This window comes from Salmo trutta, chromosome 7 (genome assembly GCF_901001165.1).
Source record: "Salmo trutta chromosome 7, fSalTru1.1, whole genome shotgun sequence".
In the NCBI taxonomy this organism is placed as follows: Eukaryota; Metazoa; Chordata; class Actinopteri; order Salmoniformes; family Salmonidae; genus Salmo; species Salmo trutta.
In genome coordinates, this window is record NC_042963.1 from 51,652,160 (window position 1) to 51,667,790 (window position 15,631).

Below are 15,631 nucleotides of genomic sequence, written 5' to 3' on the forward strand. Positions count from 1 at the left end.
TTGGGGATGCTTTACTGCTTCAGGACCTGGATGACTTTCCTTAATAGAAGGAACCATGAATTCTGCTCTGTATCAGAGAATTCTACAGGAGAATGTCAGGTCATCCGTCTGTGAGCTGAAGCTGAAGTGCAGCTGGGTCATGCAGCAAGACAATTATCCAAAACACACAATTATGAAAATGGCTAAAAAGCAACACATCTTAAGTTTTGAATGGCCTTTTTAAGTTTTTGAAAGTCCAGGCCTAATCCCAATTGAGATGTTGTGGCAGGATTTAAAACGAGCAGTTCGTGCTTGAAACCCCCTAAGACGGGTATTTCCTACATTTATGGTTGAAAACCCACAAATGTTGCTGAGTTAAAGCAGTTCTGCATGCAAGAGCAGGCTGCAATTCCTCCACCGCGATGTGAGAGACTGATCAACAACTACAGGTGTCACAGTATCCACAGAAAATGATGCCCCTCCTCGGGCCGGGCGGCACTCTGCGGTCGTCGTCGCCGGTCTACTAGCTGCCACCGATCTATGTTTCTGTGTATGTTGTGTTTTGTCTGTCTAGGTCCGCACCTGTTTTCGTTTCTGTCATTAGTGGGGGGGGGGGGGGGGGTATTTAGTTTGTTCCTTTGGGGTTGTGTGTTGTGCGGGATTATTTTGATTGTCAGCGGGCAGTGTGGTTATACATTGTGTTTTTGCTCCAGCGTTTTACATTTTGGAGTATTGATTCTAGCCGGGCTGCGCCCCGTGCGTATTTCCGCGTCTTCTTCTTCTTCTTCTTTTGGATTACCTGTTTCCCTTTTGGGGGTTTGTGCGATCCCTGTGTTTTGATACACCTAGCGTGTTGGGTGTCATTAAACTTCGGCCTACCGAACAATCATATCCTGCATTTGACTCTGCTCCTTCCTCCTGCCCTACATATCCGTGACAACAGGAAGCATTTGGTAGCAGTCATTGCAGCTAAAGGTGGCACAACCAGTTATTGAGTGTAAGGAGGAGTGTTGCATAACTTTTGTTAACAAAATAAATAAAATAAGTATATACTTTTTTGTTATTTGGAAAGTCAAGTTCACTTTATCAGATGTATTAGATTTTGGTTGACGATCTGATCAAATTCGGTATAAAAAAATATGCAAAAACCAGAAGGGGGCAAATACTTTTTCATGGCACTGTATTCATTCACCTATTGTTATTGCAGAACAGATGAAGTGTTGTTCAGTTGTTGTAGTCATTGTTGTCACTACGTATCACAGCTACACTTTTACGACTTGCTTTAATTAGCATTTAACTGGAAAGTTGTCTAATGCTTGTCATAGACTATGGATATCCTCCAACCCCACGTGTTTACATAAAAAAGGCTGTTGTTTTGGAACAGTCTTTGTCCCTGGGTAAATCCATATGAATTAAATCACTTTTTGACAGTATCCCTTTTGATTTAAACAAGTGTAGTTTGTCAACTGGGCACGTACACAGCTTGTGGATCTTTGCAAAACTGCTACAGTAAGTATTTTTTTAATTTGAAATCTTTTTTTCTCGCAGATATCGGCATATGTTTTGAAAACCGTTATGAAAGCGATGATTATAGATGTTAAAACACAGCATTGGAATTGTAGTTCACATGGAGCCATCAGTGGACGAATGTACCTGGCAGCTGTGACACAGCCTGGGATCGAACCCGGGTCTGTAGTGACACCTCAAGCACTGCGATGCAGTGCCTTAGACCGCTGCACCACTCGGGAGGCCCCCGCAAATTGATTTTAACAAACAATTTTAAGAAACAATTGGACCCCCATTGAATTTCAAAATCCGGATGTGGCCCGCGAGCCCAAAAGTTTGCCCACCCCTGCCCTACATCATCTGAGGTTTTTGTGTTTTTGCCCGCAAACGGTTGAGACACAACATGCTCTTGAATACAGGATAGGTTGTCATTTCAGTCATAGAAATATAATTAATAGAATGGACCTATCCCTTCAGTCAACTGCAATTTAAACTAGCTGGTACACCATTTTGAAATTTCTATGAAATTAGTACCACAAAGATGGCTGTTTAATCTTTTCCAGTGTTGAAGACATGGATGTCTCATGCTATGGTGGGTTATGCCAAATAGGTCAACTTTGAGCAGCTGTATCTCTTGAATGTTTTGGCATTCAGGTCCAAAAGGTCACTTTGTGAACACTTCTACAATGGGCAAATATGTATGGAAGGTTTCATTCAAATCAAAATGGATTCACCCCCCTCTGTTTACACAGACCATGGGCTTGCACGCCTGGTGGAGGCTTACCGAGCACATGGACACAAGGCTGCTAAAATTAACCCTCTACTGCCTGATGACCCAGTGGAGGACAGTGTGCCAGAGATCAACATGTTAACTGGGACTGTACAAGGACCCCTCAACACATCAGGTAAGCTATGTCTATGTGGTCTTTTGACTTCTTCATTAAATACGTTTCTAAAGGGAGAACACTTCATTGATTAAATCAATCTATCAATAAATACACTTCACATTGATGATGCATAGCAGTGTTTTCTACTATCTTCCTACTACTACTAGGCTACTAGCTAGCTACTACTAGGTAGTTATACTGTAGTGTAGGTAGTAGGGAAGCCTTATGGAGAGGCCAACCCATCACCAAACATTTGAATTGCTAAACCAACCATACATTCCAGTTGTACCAATTAAATGTGAAGTGCCTGGAAATGGGCCAAACTGCTAATGCTAATTGGTCTGTTGACAATAACACATCAAGTTAATGCAGGCTCTCTGCATGGTGTCGCCTGGGATGAAGCATTTTCAGTGACAGTCAATAATAATATCTCACACCTCGGTTATTACAGTTTATACCATGGCATTGTTGATTACTCATTTCTGATTGGTTTGAAGGGCATTCTAGAGCGTGCATTATTTCCCTATAATGCACAAGGTATATCAGCACATTAGAATTCAATGGCTATAGTTCATTCTTACATGTTCTATTTTTGAGCTGCTTTTGAAAGCAAAAGTTGAGTTGAAAACATTGTCATTGTTGAATTAGATTTTCATAATAGCAAGCTAGGACCAAAGATTTTATAACTAAACAGTCATTGATTTTATAACTAAACTGTCATTGATTTTATAACTAAACTGTCATTGATTTTCTAACTAAACTGTCATTGATTTTATAACTAAACTGTCATTGATTTTATAACTAAACTGTTATTGATCTATCTGTGATCGGACTGATTAGCTAAACTAGCAAGTCTGTTTGTTTGGTAACCAAGGCAACTACTGCAGCTATCTAGTAAACTTGCTAGGTACTTCAGTGGATCTTGAAAATCATTTCTATTTTCAAATGAACACATTTCTAGCAGTACATTTGTTAAATTATAACCATGGTATAAAAAGGATAATGAACTCGGGACTCAATGCGTTCTTTGGAAAATAAGTCCGTAGAAGATTAGTTCCACTCCGCTAGCACGTCGTGAAGCACACCATCCACGTTGTTCATTATCTTCCAGAGAACGCATAGCCCCTCGTTGATTATCACTTACATAATCACTCCTAAATAATACAACTCAAATGCAGGTAATACACATGAACTAGTGGATATGATTCAGAGGGTAAAATCACTTTCTGAAAATTGGGGATGTAAAAATGGCTTTATAAATACATTTGAGTTATTCAGGGTGTCTATCATATCCATCACCTGTAGCCCTACATGGAGATAAGGAATTCATAATTGTCTCCTCCATATCCACTATTGCCTCACATGTACAACACACACACGTTTTGTCCTGCACACTGCAACACGTTTGCGACCAAACAGATCTTACTCAGGCAGGGTTCACCTGATTTAAAAATCAAAATCTTCAACAGGAGACTCTTATATGAACTCCTTTTCATCCAGGACTGAGGCATTTTGGTAAAGCCGAGGCGTCGGTGGAGGAGGTGATTGGCTACCTGGAGGAGTCCTACTGTGGCCGCATTTCCATAGAGACCAGTCAGCTGACCAGCCTGGAGGAAAGGGAGTGGCTCGCAGACCGCTTCGAGCAGCTGAAGAAAGAGATGTTTACTGCGGAGGAGAGGAAAAAGTTGGCCAAGCTCATGCTGGAGTCACAGGTAGATGGATGGAGGGAGGGAGGAATGGATAGATAGAGAAATGTTGTCGTACTTTCGTACTGTATTTATAGTTTAATTAGCTTTAATTGCCTAAGTAATAAAAACTAGTATCTTATCTAATATCAGAGTAAAGTGATTATTTTATTAGCGAGAATGAGGAGGTATTGTTTTTATCAATGTTATTTTTCTTTTGGTCCCATTTCCAAGAAAGACTGAGACAAATCTTGCTGACTTATCTCTTGATGTGTATTGCCTTTATTTCACCAGAAGTCATTGAGAACACGTTCTCTTTTACAATAACAACCTGTTTCTTCTTGTTTTACCTCAGGAGTTTGATCACTTTCTGGCCACCAAGTTCTCCACAGTGAAGCGCTATGGCGGTGAGGGAGCAGAGAGCATGATGGGAGTGTTCTACGAGATGTTCCGTCTGTCTGCCCACAGCGGGGTGACGGATATCGTCATGGGGATGCCTCACCGCGGGAGACTTAACCTCCTCACGGGGCTTCTGCAGTTCCCACCAGAGGTCAGGGTTTAGACATCTTCGAGATCAAAGGTCATGACTGTAATGGCTATCATGAATGACCCTGGGATAACTAATAAACATGGTCTCACACTCCCAGTCATATGAATGAACCAATGTTTTGGCACCAGTTGCCTTCCTCAGGGTTCACTCCTGGGACTTTAAACTTTTATTTATTCATATATTGATTGATGAATTGATTGATTTGATTGATATTTATTTGGGATGTGTGACTCCTGTCTCCCCTGTCCCTCCACCTCCAGCTGATGTTCCGTAAAATGCGTGGCCTCAGTGAGTTCCCAGCAGACTCTCCCTCTATCGGTGATGTCCTCTCCCACCTCACCTCCTCTGTAGAGCTGGACTTTGGTGCTGCCCACCCCCTCCATGTGACCATGCTGCCCAACCCTTCCCACCTGGAGGCCATCAACCCAGTCACCCAGGGGAAGACCCGTGCCCGCCAGCAGCTCAAACAGGAGGGAGACTACTCCCCAGACGAGAACGCTCAGCCTGGGGATAAAGTTGTCTGTCTCCAGGTATCGTACTGAGACCATAGCCCTATTTAGACATATGTTGATATACATACCTAGACATGGCTCAACAGGAGGGAAAATACTCCCCAGAAAGACAATGCTTAGCCTGAGGACAATATAACGGTGAAGTATTGTCTGTGGCAAGCCAATATAACCGGTGGAGTATTGTCTGTGGTAAGCCAATATAACCGGTGGAGTATTGTCTGTGGTAAGCCAATATAACCGGTGGAGTATTGTCTGTGGTAAGCCAATATAACCGGTGGAGTATTGTCTGTGGTAAGCCAATATAACCGGTGGAGTATTGTCTGTGGTAAGCCAATATAACCGGTGGAGTATTGTCTGTGGTAAGCCAATATAACCGGTGGAGTATTGTCTGTGGTAAGCCAATATAACCGGTGGAGTATTGTCTGTGGTAAGCCAATATAACCGGTGGAGTATTGTCTGTGGCAAGCCACTATAACCGGTGGAGTATTGTCTGTGGTAAGCCAATATAACCGGTGGAGTATTGTCTTTGGCAAGCCAATATAACCGGTGATTGTCTGTGGCAAGCCAATATAACCGGTGATTGTCTGTGGCAAGCCAATATAACCGGTGGAGTATTGTCTGTGGTAAGCCAATATAACCGGTGGAGTATTGTCTGTGGTAAGCCAATATAACCGGTGGAGTATTGTCTGTGGTAAGCCAATATAACCGGTGGAGTATTGTCTGTGGTAAGCCAATATAACCGGTGGAGTATTGTCTGTGGTAAGCCAATATAACTGGTGGAGTATTGTCTGTGGCAAGCCAATATAACCGGTGATTGTCTGTGGCAAGCCAATATAACCGGTGATTGTCTGTGGCAAGCCAATATAACCGGTGGAGTATTGTCTGTGGCAAGCCAATATAACCGGTTTGAAGTGTGGCCCTTTGGACCTCGGTGAGGATGCAATTTGGCCCTCTGGGCAAAAATGAGTTTGACACCTTAGAGGAATATACTACAAAGCAGGATCAAGGAGTTAGCCAGCTAACTTGCCTAAATATTATGAAATAACTTTTATATTTTTGAGAAATATAAGCTTGAAATGGGCGTGGTCTAATTGACATGACAACCAAAAACACATATCAAAGTTTATCTTTCTTAATGAACCAGAAATCAGTAGTTGGCTAACTCGTTAATTCTGCGAATCCCTCTGAACTGGAAACACATTAACTCAGTCAAACTTCTATAGAAAAGGATACTTCATTGCTCTCTAGTGAATTTGCCTTGCACAATTGAAAAGCACTTTTAGTACAATATGTAATTAAGGGATCTAGTAGAAAGGGATTATGACACTGAAGTCCAGTTTATGGAGACATACCGGCATTGTCCATCGTTGACGTCAATTATTTTCCAACTTTCAGGCCTGAAAAGAACTGGTGATCATTGTGGAACCTCTTCTTCATTTTCTCAGGTCCATGGGGATGCCTCATTCTCGGGTCAAGGAATTGTTCCGGAGACATTCACCATTTCACTACTCCCCCACTTCAGAGTCGGTGGGAGCATCCACCTCATTGTAAACAACCAAGTGGGCTATACCACTCCATCTGCGAGAGGGAGGTCGTCTTTGTACTGTAGCGATGTTGGTATGTAAACTGTATCACTTTATCTATCAATCTTAATTGGAATAATAATAATATATATATATATATATATATATATATATATATATATATATATATATATATATATATATATACACACACACACACACAGTGCATTCGGAAAGTATTCAGACCCCCTTTCCCACATTTTGTTACATTAAAGCCTTATTCTAAAATATCTTAAATACATTTTGTTCCTCATCAATCTAAACACAATAGCCCATAATGACAAAGTGAAAACAATTTTTTGAGCAATTTTTTTTTTGCGAATAAATAAAAAAACAGAAATACCTTATTTACATAAGTATTCAGACCCTTTGCTATGAGACAAAATTGAGCTCAGGTGTGTCCTGTTTCCATTGATCATCCTTGATATGTTTCTACAACTTGATTGGAGTCCACCTGTGGTAAATTCAATTGATTGGACATGATTTGGAAAGGCACACACCTGCCTATATAAGGTCCCATAGTTGACATTGCATGTCAGAGCAAAAAACAAGCCATGAGGTCGAAGGAATTGTCTGTAGAGCTCCGAGACAGGATTGTGTCGAGGGACAGATTTGGGGAAGGGTACCAAAAAATGTCTGCAGTATTGAAGGTACCCAAGAACACAGTGCCCTCCATCATTCTTAAATGGAAGAAGTTTGGAACCACCAAAACTCTTCCTAGAGCTGCCTGCCCGGCCAAACTGAGCAATCATGGGAGAAGGGCCTTGGTCAGGGAGGTGACCAAAAACCCAATGGTCACTCTGACAGAGCTCTAGAGTTCCTCTGTGGAGATGGGAGAACCTTCTAGACGGACAACCATCTCTGCAGCAATCCACCAATCAGGCCTTTTTGGTAGAGTGGCCAGACGGAAGCCACTCCTCAGTAAATGGCACATGACAGCCCGCTTGGAGTTTGCCAAAAGGCACCTAAAAATTCTGACCATGAGAAACAAGATTCTCTATTCTGATGAAATCAAGATTGAACTCTTTGGCCTGAATGCCAAGCGTCACATCTGGAGGAAACCTGGCACCATCCCTACGGTGAAGCATGGTGGTGGCAGCATCATGCTGTGGGGATGTTTTTCAGCGGCAGGGAGTGGGAGACTAGTCAGGATTGAGGCAAAGATGTAGCAACGCTCCCCATCCAAGAGAAGAATGGGAGAAACTCCCCAAATTCAGGTGTGCCAAGCTTGTAGCGTTATACCCAAGAAGGCTCGAGGCTGTAATTGCTGCCAAATGTGCTTCAACAAAGTACTGATTAAAGTGTCTGAATACTAATGTAAATGTGATATTTCAGTTTTTTATTTTTTATAAATGTGCAAAAATGTCATTATGAGTTATTGTGTGTAGATTGATGAGAGAGAAAAAAACTAGTTAGAATAAAGCTGTAACCTAACAAAAGGTGGAAAAAGTCAATTGGTCTGGATACATTCTGAAGGCACTGTATATATATACAGTACCAGTCAAAAGTTTGGAGACACCTACTCATTCAAGTGTTTTTCTTTATTTTTACTATTTTCTACATTTAGAATAATAGTGAAGACATCAAAACTATGAAATAACATATATGGAATCATGTAGTAACAAAAAAGTGTTAAAACAAATCAAAATTCACCCAACTTATTGTGGGAAGCTTGTGGAAGGCTACCCAAAACGTTTGACCCAAGTTAAACAATTGAAAGGCAATGCTACCAAATACTAATTGAGTGTATGTAAACTTCTGACCCACTGGGAATGTGATGAAAGAAATAAAAGCTGAAATATGTAAACTTCCGACTTCAACTGTATGTATGTGTGTGTGCGTGTGTGTATATATATATATATATATATATATATATATATTATATATATAATATATATATATTTTATATATATATTATATAGTGTGTGTATAAATAATATAAAAACTGGGAATTATGATATCTTTAAGATATTTCAAGTATATCTCTATGGGAATTAGAATCAGTAATATACGGGAATGTCAATACATGTGTAATATCAGACTCTGTGTCTTCTCCCCTCCCCAGGTAAGATGGTGGGCTGTGCGGTGATCCATGTGAACGGTGATGACGCGGAGGAGGTGGTGCGAGCCACGCGGCTGGCGGTGGAGTACCAGAGACGCTTTAGGAAGGATGTCATCCTGGACCTGCTCTGCTACAGACAGTGGGGACACAACGAGCTGGACGAACCCTCCTTCACTAACCCTGCCATGTACAAGATCATCCGGTAGGTTGTTGACTTTACTGCCCTCGGAGGTATTTAACAATCAATTCATTGGACAGGGTTCTACTAAAAAGTTAAATTCTGGAAAGTGCAAACTGCCAGCATAAGGCTCTCTAATGATTTGTCCAACCAGGTAGCCTAAGTCATTGAGAACTAGATTAAGGCAGCCCCCTGCTCCTCTCTGATTCAGAGGGGTTCAGTGGTTAAAAGAGGCTAAGTCATTGAGAACTAGATTAAGGCAGCCCCCTGCTCCTCTCTGATTCAGAGGGGTTCAGTGGTTAAAAGAGGCTAAGTCATTGAGAACTAGATTAAGGCAGCCCCCTGCTCCTCTCTGATTCAGAGGGGTTCAGTGGTTAAAAGAGGCTAAGTCATTGAGAACTAGATTAAGGCAGCCCCCTGCTCCTCTCTGATTCAGAGGGGTTCAGTGGTTAAAAGAGGCTAAGTCATTGAGAACTAGATTAAGGCAGCCCCCTGCTCCTCTCTGATTCAGAGGGGTTCAGTGGTTAAAAGAGGCTAAGTCATTGAGAACTAGATTAAGGCAGCCCCCTGCTCCTCTCTGATTCAGAGGGGTTCAGTGGTTAAAAGAGGCTAAGTCATTGAGAACTAGATTAAGGCAGCCCCCTGCTCCTCTCTGATTCAGAGGGGTTCAGTGGTTAAAAGAGGCTAAGTCATTGAGAACTAGATTAAGGCAGCCCCCTGCTCCTCTCTGATTCAGAGGGGTTCAGTGGTTAAAAGAGGCTAAGTCATTGAGAACTAGATTAAGGCAGCCCCCTGCTCCTCTCTGATTCAGAGGGGTTCGGTGGTTAAAAGACAACTGACTTGGTATCCCCTTCTCTAATTCTCTTTGCAACAAGATGGTTGCTGATGTTATTTTCCTTGAACCTTATACTTGATTACAGTTTAACAATGGACTGTATACTTGATTACAGTATAACAATGGACTGTATACTTGATTACAGTATAACAATGGACTGACCATGAAGCCATCTTCTCTAATCCTTTCAAACAACACCTCATCAACCCTAACCTTCCTAATATATAGTATTTGCTTTAGACTGTTTGCCCTTATATACCCTTGATTACAGAACAATGTGGAAATAACATGAAATACCTACCCTCTCGTCATCCCCCCCAGCTCCAGGAAAAGCACCCCAGACTCTTACGCTGACCAGCTGATCTCAGAGGGCCTGATGACAGAGGAGGAGCGTGTTGCTATCAGGACAGCCCACTACGGCATGCTGAACGACAAGCTGGCCAACATGATCCTCTACAGCCCTCCACCCATGAACCTGCAGGTAACATGACCCTGTACAGCCCTCCACTCACCAGGTAACATGACCCTGTACAGCCCTCCACCCTCCAGGTAGCATGACCCTCTACAGCCCTCCACCCACCAGGTAGCATGACCCTGTACAGCCCTCCACCCACCAGGTAGCATGACCCTGTACAGCCCTCCACCCACCAGGTAGCATGACCCTCTACAGCCCTCCACCCACCAGGTAACATGACCCTGTACAGCCCTCCACCCACCAGGTAACATGACCCTCTACAGCCCTCCACCCACCAGGTAGCATGACCCTGTACAGCCCTCCACCCACCAGGTAGCATGACCCTCTACAGCCCTCCACCCACCAGGTAACATGACCCTGTACAGCCCTCCACCCACCAGGTAACATGACCCTGTACAGCCCTCCACCCACCAGGTAACATGACCCTGTACAGCCCTCCACCCACCAGGTAACATGACCCTGTACAGCCCTCCACCCACCAGGTAACATGACCCTGTACAGCCCTCCACCCACCAGGTAACATGACCCTGTACAGCCCTCCACCCACCAGGTAACATGACCCTGTACAGCCCTCCACCCACCAGGTAGCATGACCCTGTACAGCCCTCCACCCATGAACCTGTAGGTAACATGACCCTGTACAGCCCTCCACCCACCAGGTAACATGACCCTGTACAGCCCTCCACCCACCAGGTAACATGACCCTGTACAGGCCTCCACCCATGAACCTGCAGGTAGCATGACCCTGTACAGCCCTCCACCCACTAACCTGCAGGCCTGTGATGTGAAATAATTTCAAATACTTTAGCTGGGCTTGATTGAGTTTGCGTCGTACAATGGAACCAATAGAATAGTTGACACTACAGGCAGATTAAAGCAAACGCTCAAAATATGTGACCGTTTGTAACCCAGGTCTGGTGACGAGAGCTCTCTGGGGTGTTGAGAAACGGAGCAGAATACATCTTTCTGTTGTTTGCTGTCGCAAATAGACTAATAAAGTTGTATTGTTGTTGTTGCAGGGGCGCTGGGGAGGCCTGGAGGAGCCCCAGGCCAGGGTCACTCACTGGGACACCGGGGTGCCTGCTCCTCTGCTGCAGTACGTAGGGGCCAAATCTGTGGAGGTCCCCGAAGGAGTCCAGCTACACAGTCACCTGGGGAAGATGCACGTGGCGGTAATAACAATTCTAGGATATATTTACTTAGATTAGTGTGTATTAGGTAGCCGTTGTGGAATTGTTAGATTACATGTTATATATTACTAACACGGTCGCTACAATACAGCGCTTTTCTTTTTGTGAACAATTTTTGGTTTTTCGTGCATATCCTAGACAATTACAGTTTCAAGATATAATACATATGTTGAGTTCATTAGGAGAAAACAAACAAAGAAAAGTAAACAACAACATACAAATGAAAAAGGACAAAACCGATTTTGAAGACCAAATACAATGTTTCCTTTTTGCATTGTTGGTTAGAGCCTGTAAGTAAGCATTTCACTGTAAGGTCTACACCCGTTGTATTCGGCGCATGTGACAAATACACTTTGATTTGATTTCAGCAATATAGCGCTTTTCTAAAGACTAAATGTAATTGGGTGATGGCAGGCCTCACCAGGGTGAACTGTGCAGTCTGTAGTTGCTTGCTAGAGCTGGATGAAGCTCACTCTTCTCATTTTAAAGACTCTCTGAAGCTCTATGAAAATAGATCTGTTGTGCTCTTCTCTCAGGGTCGCCTTGCGAAGGTGGAGAAAGGAGCTAATCTGGACTGGTCCACTGCTGAGGCCATGGCGTTTGGCTCTCTGCTCTGCCAAGGTCAGTCAGACTCGATGGCTTTTTACACTACAGAGCCAGTTTACATATCCACCATAGTGGATATACAGTTGAAGTCAGAAGTTTACATACACTTAGGTTGGAGTCATTAACTTGTTTTTCAACCACTCCACACATTTCTTGTTAACAAACTATAGTTTTGGCAAGTCGGTAAGTCACTTTTCCAACAATTGTTTACAGACAGATTATTTCACTTATAATTCACTGTATCACAATTCCAGTGGCTCAGAAGTTTACATACACTAAGTTGACTGTGCCTTTAAACAGCTTGGAAAATTCCAGACAATGATGTCATGGCTTTAGAAGCTTCTGATAGGCTAATTGACATCATTTGAGTCAATTGGAGGTGTACCTGTGGATGTATTTCAAGGCCTACCTTCAAACTCAGTGCCTCTTTGCTTGACATCATGGGAAAATCAAAAGAAATCAGCCAAGACCTTGTAGACAAATTGTAGACCTCCACAAGTCTGTACAAACAATAGTACGCAAGCATAATCTCCATGGGACCACGCAGCCGTCATACCGCTCAGGAAGGAGACGCGTTCTGTCTCCTAGAGATGAACGTACTTTGGTGCGAAAAGTGCAAATCAATCCCAGAACAACAGCAAAGGACCTTGTGAAGATGCTGGAGGAAACGGGTACAAAAGTATCTATATCCACAGTAAAACGAGTCCTATATCGACACAACCTGAAAGGCCGCTCAGCAAGGAAGAAGCCACTGCTCCAAAATCGCCATAAAAAAGCCAGACTATGGTTTGCAACTGCACATGGCGACAAAGTTCATACTTTTTGGAGAAATGTCCTCTGGTATGATGAAACAAAAATAGAACTGTTTGGCCATAATGACCATTGTTATGTTTTGGAGGGAAAAGGGGGAGGCTTGGAAGCCGAAAAACACCATCCCAACCATGAAGCATGGGGGTGGCAGCATCATGTTGTGGGGGTGTTTTGCTGCAGGAGGGACTGGTGCACTTCACAAAATAGATGGCATCATGAGGAAGGACAATTATGTGGATATATTGAAGCAACATCTAAAGACATCAGTCAGGAAGTTAAAGCTTGGTCGCAAATGGGTCTTCCAAATGGACAATGACCCCAAGCATAATTCCAAAGTTGTGGCAAAATGGCTTAAGGACAACAAAGTCAAGGTATTGGAGTGGCCATCACAAGGCCCTGACCTCAATCCTATAGAAAATGTGTGGGCAGAACTGAAAAAGCGTGTGCGAGCAAGGAGGCCTACAAACCCGACTCAGTTATACCAGCTCTGTCAGGAGGAATGGGCCAAAATTCACCCAACTTATTATGGGAAGCTTGTGGAAGGCTACCCAAAACGTTTGACCCAAGTTAAACAATTGAAAGGCAATGCTACCAAATACTAATTGAGTGTATGTAAACTTCTGACCCACTGGGAATGTGATGAAAGAAATAAAAGCTGAAATAAATCATTCTCTCTACTATTATTCTGACATTTCACATTCTTAAAATTAAGTGGTGATCCTAACTGATCTAACACATATTTTTTACTAGGATTACATTTCAGGAATTGTGAAAAACTGAGTTTAAATGTATTTGGCTAAGGTGTATGTAAACTTCTGACTTCAACTGTACCTGAGCCATGCATAGTTTGGTGTGGGTTTTGGCATGATAGTGGAAACAAAAAAGGGATTGATTTTTATTATATTTATTATATTTTACAGAAATTGCTTGTTAGCTAGATTTAGGTTTTCCAGACTGAACATTTCCATAAAATGTCGATAGTTCCAACAACACATTGTTTTGTTGTTGTCATTTCTATGTGTAATTCGCTCATGTCTCTGGTTTTGTAAGAATGTGTTTATTCTGTTCTGCAGGGTTCAACATCCGCATCAGTGGGCAGGACGTTGGGAGAGGCACCTTCAGTCAGAGACATGCCATGATAGTTTGTCAGGACACAAATGATATGTACATCCCCCTAAACCACATAGACCCTGAACAGAAAGGATTCATGGAGGTACATACATGATGACTATGTTCATACCACTAAACCACATAGACCCTGAACAGAAAGGATTCATGGAGGTACATACATGATGACTATGTTCATACCCCTAAACCACGCTGTAAAGATTCCTGTAGGTAATACTACTGCAGGGTAGGCAACTAGAATCAGCCGCTGCATGATTTTTTGTTGGTGCGGATGGTTGGAGGACCAGAAATATAATTATAATAATTTGTACACTGCAAATATACCACAACTAAGCCTAAAAAGAGATTTGTTATTTTCAAACACAATCATTTCATACCTTGAATAACATTGAGACATGATCACATGTCTCTTGGGAACAGGTTTACTAAATTAAACTATTTTTTTTCAGCTGAATTCCTGGTGATTTTAGTCTTTTGACTAAAAACTAAAATAATAATATATAAATATTAATTTTTTTACAAATAAAATTTGGTGGGGCAAAGAAAATCCCTCCTGTTGCCCACCCCTGTACAACTGAAACAGTCACATGCTCATTATAAGTAAACCATTATCGTACTTACACTGTACTTCTACTGTATACTGGTTAAACTTGTTATAGAGCGTGCACTGTTTGACGTCTGTGTGTGTGTGTATCACCCAGGTGTGTAACAGTGCTCTGTCTGAGGAGGCCGTGCTGGGCTTTGAGTACGGCATGGCCATCGCCCAGCCTAAACTCCTGCCCGTCTGGGAGGCTCAGTTTGGTGACTTCTTCAACGGAGCTCAGATCATCTTCGACACCTTCATCTCCGGAGGTATGATACTCTGGTTAATTATTGGAATTAATGTCACTTCCTGTAGCCAAGGGCTATTTTTAGGTTAGTTCCTGCGTGTACAGACAGTTAGTTGTACATGACGGACCAGGTTCATTCTAACCGCTCGTGGTGCACTTACAGTATACCTATCGGGACGGTTTCCTGGACACAGATTAAGCCTAGTTCTGGACTAAATAACATGTTTACCATTGAAAGTGATTTTGAGTCCAGGGCTTGGCTCAATCCATGTCCTGGAAACCGGCCCAGCAATCTTTAGAACTGAATGAGGAGGGTTTGAAGGAAGTAGCTGAATGAACGGAATATGGAGCCAACCCATTTTCTCATCTTCATGTCCGAGTAGAGATAATAGGCTGTTGTCTAACGACGACATATAAAAGGCTTTATAGAGCAGCCTTGATTAACACTACATAGATGCACTCACAGATAACTCTGAGCTGTGTTTGTGGTTCCTACTCCAATAGGTGTAGTTGCTGCTGCACTGTGGGATACGTAAAGGCTTCATATAGCTTTCATATAGCTTTCATATAGCTTCATATATAGCTTTCTCATATAGCTTCATATATAGCTTCATATATAGCTTTCTCATATAGCTTCATATATAGCTTCATATATAGCTTTCTCATATAGCTTCATATATAGCTTCATATATAGCTTCATATAGCTTTCATATAGCTTTCATATAGCTTTCATATAGCTTCATATAGCTTCATATAGCTTTCATATAGCTTCATATATAGCTTTCATATATAGCTTTCTCATATAGCTTCATATA

General features: G+C 42.3%; 1 protein-coding gene across 2 annotated transcripts in view; it reads left to right on the forward strand.

The window, feature by feature from the left end:
* The window catches only part of LOC115197645 (probable 2-oxoglutarate dehydrogenase E1 component DHKTD1, mitochondrial), a 28,667-nt gene that overhangs the window by 4,912 nt on the left and 8,124 nt on the right, over positions 1–15,631 (forward strand). For both annotated transcript variants that reach the window (XM_029759370.1, XM_029759369.1), the window contains exons 2-12: positions 2,238–2,390; positions 3,873–4,084; positions 4,413–4,607; positions 4,868–5,137; positions 6,565–6,736; positions 8,768–8,966; positions 10,099–10,258; positions 11,272–11,424; positions 11,979–12,063; positions 13,932–14,071; positions 14,688–14,838. In XM_029759370.1, the coding sequence (XP_029615230.1) occupies positions 2,351–2,390; positions 3,873–4,084; positions 4,413–4,607; positions 4,868–5,137; positions 6,565–6,736; positions 8,768–8,966; positions 10,099–10,258; positions 11,272–11,424; positions 11,979–12,063; positions 13,932–14,071; positions 14,688–14,838 (1,777 nt within the window). In that variant the 5' untranslated portion in view covers positions 2,238–2,350. The remainder of the gene's footprint in view (positions 1–2,237; positions 2,391–3,872; positions 4,085–4,412; positions 4,608–4,867; positions 5,138–6,564; positions 6,737–8,767; positions 8,967–10,098; positions 10,259–11,271; positions 11,425–11,978; positions 12,064–13,931; positions 14,072–14,687; positions 14,839–15,631) is intronic.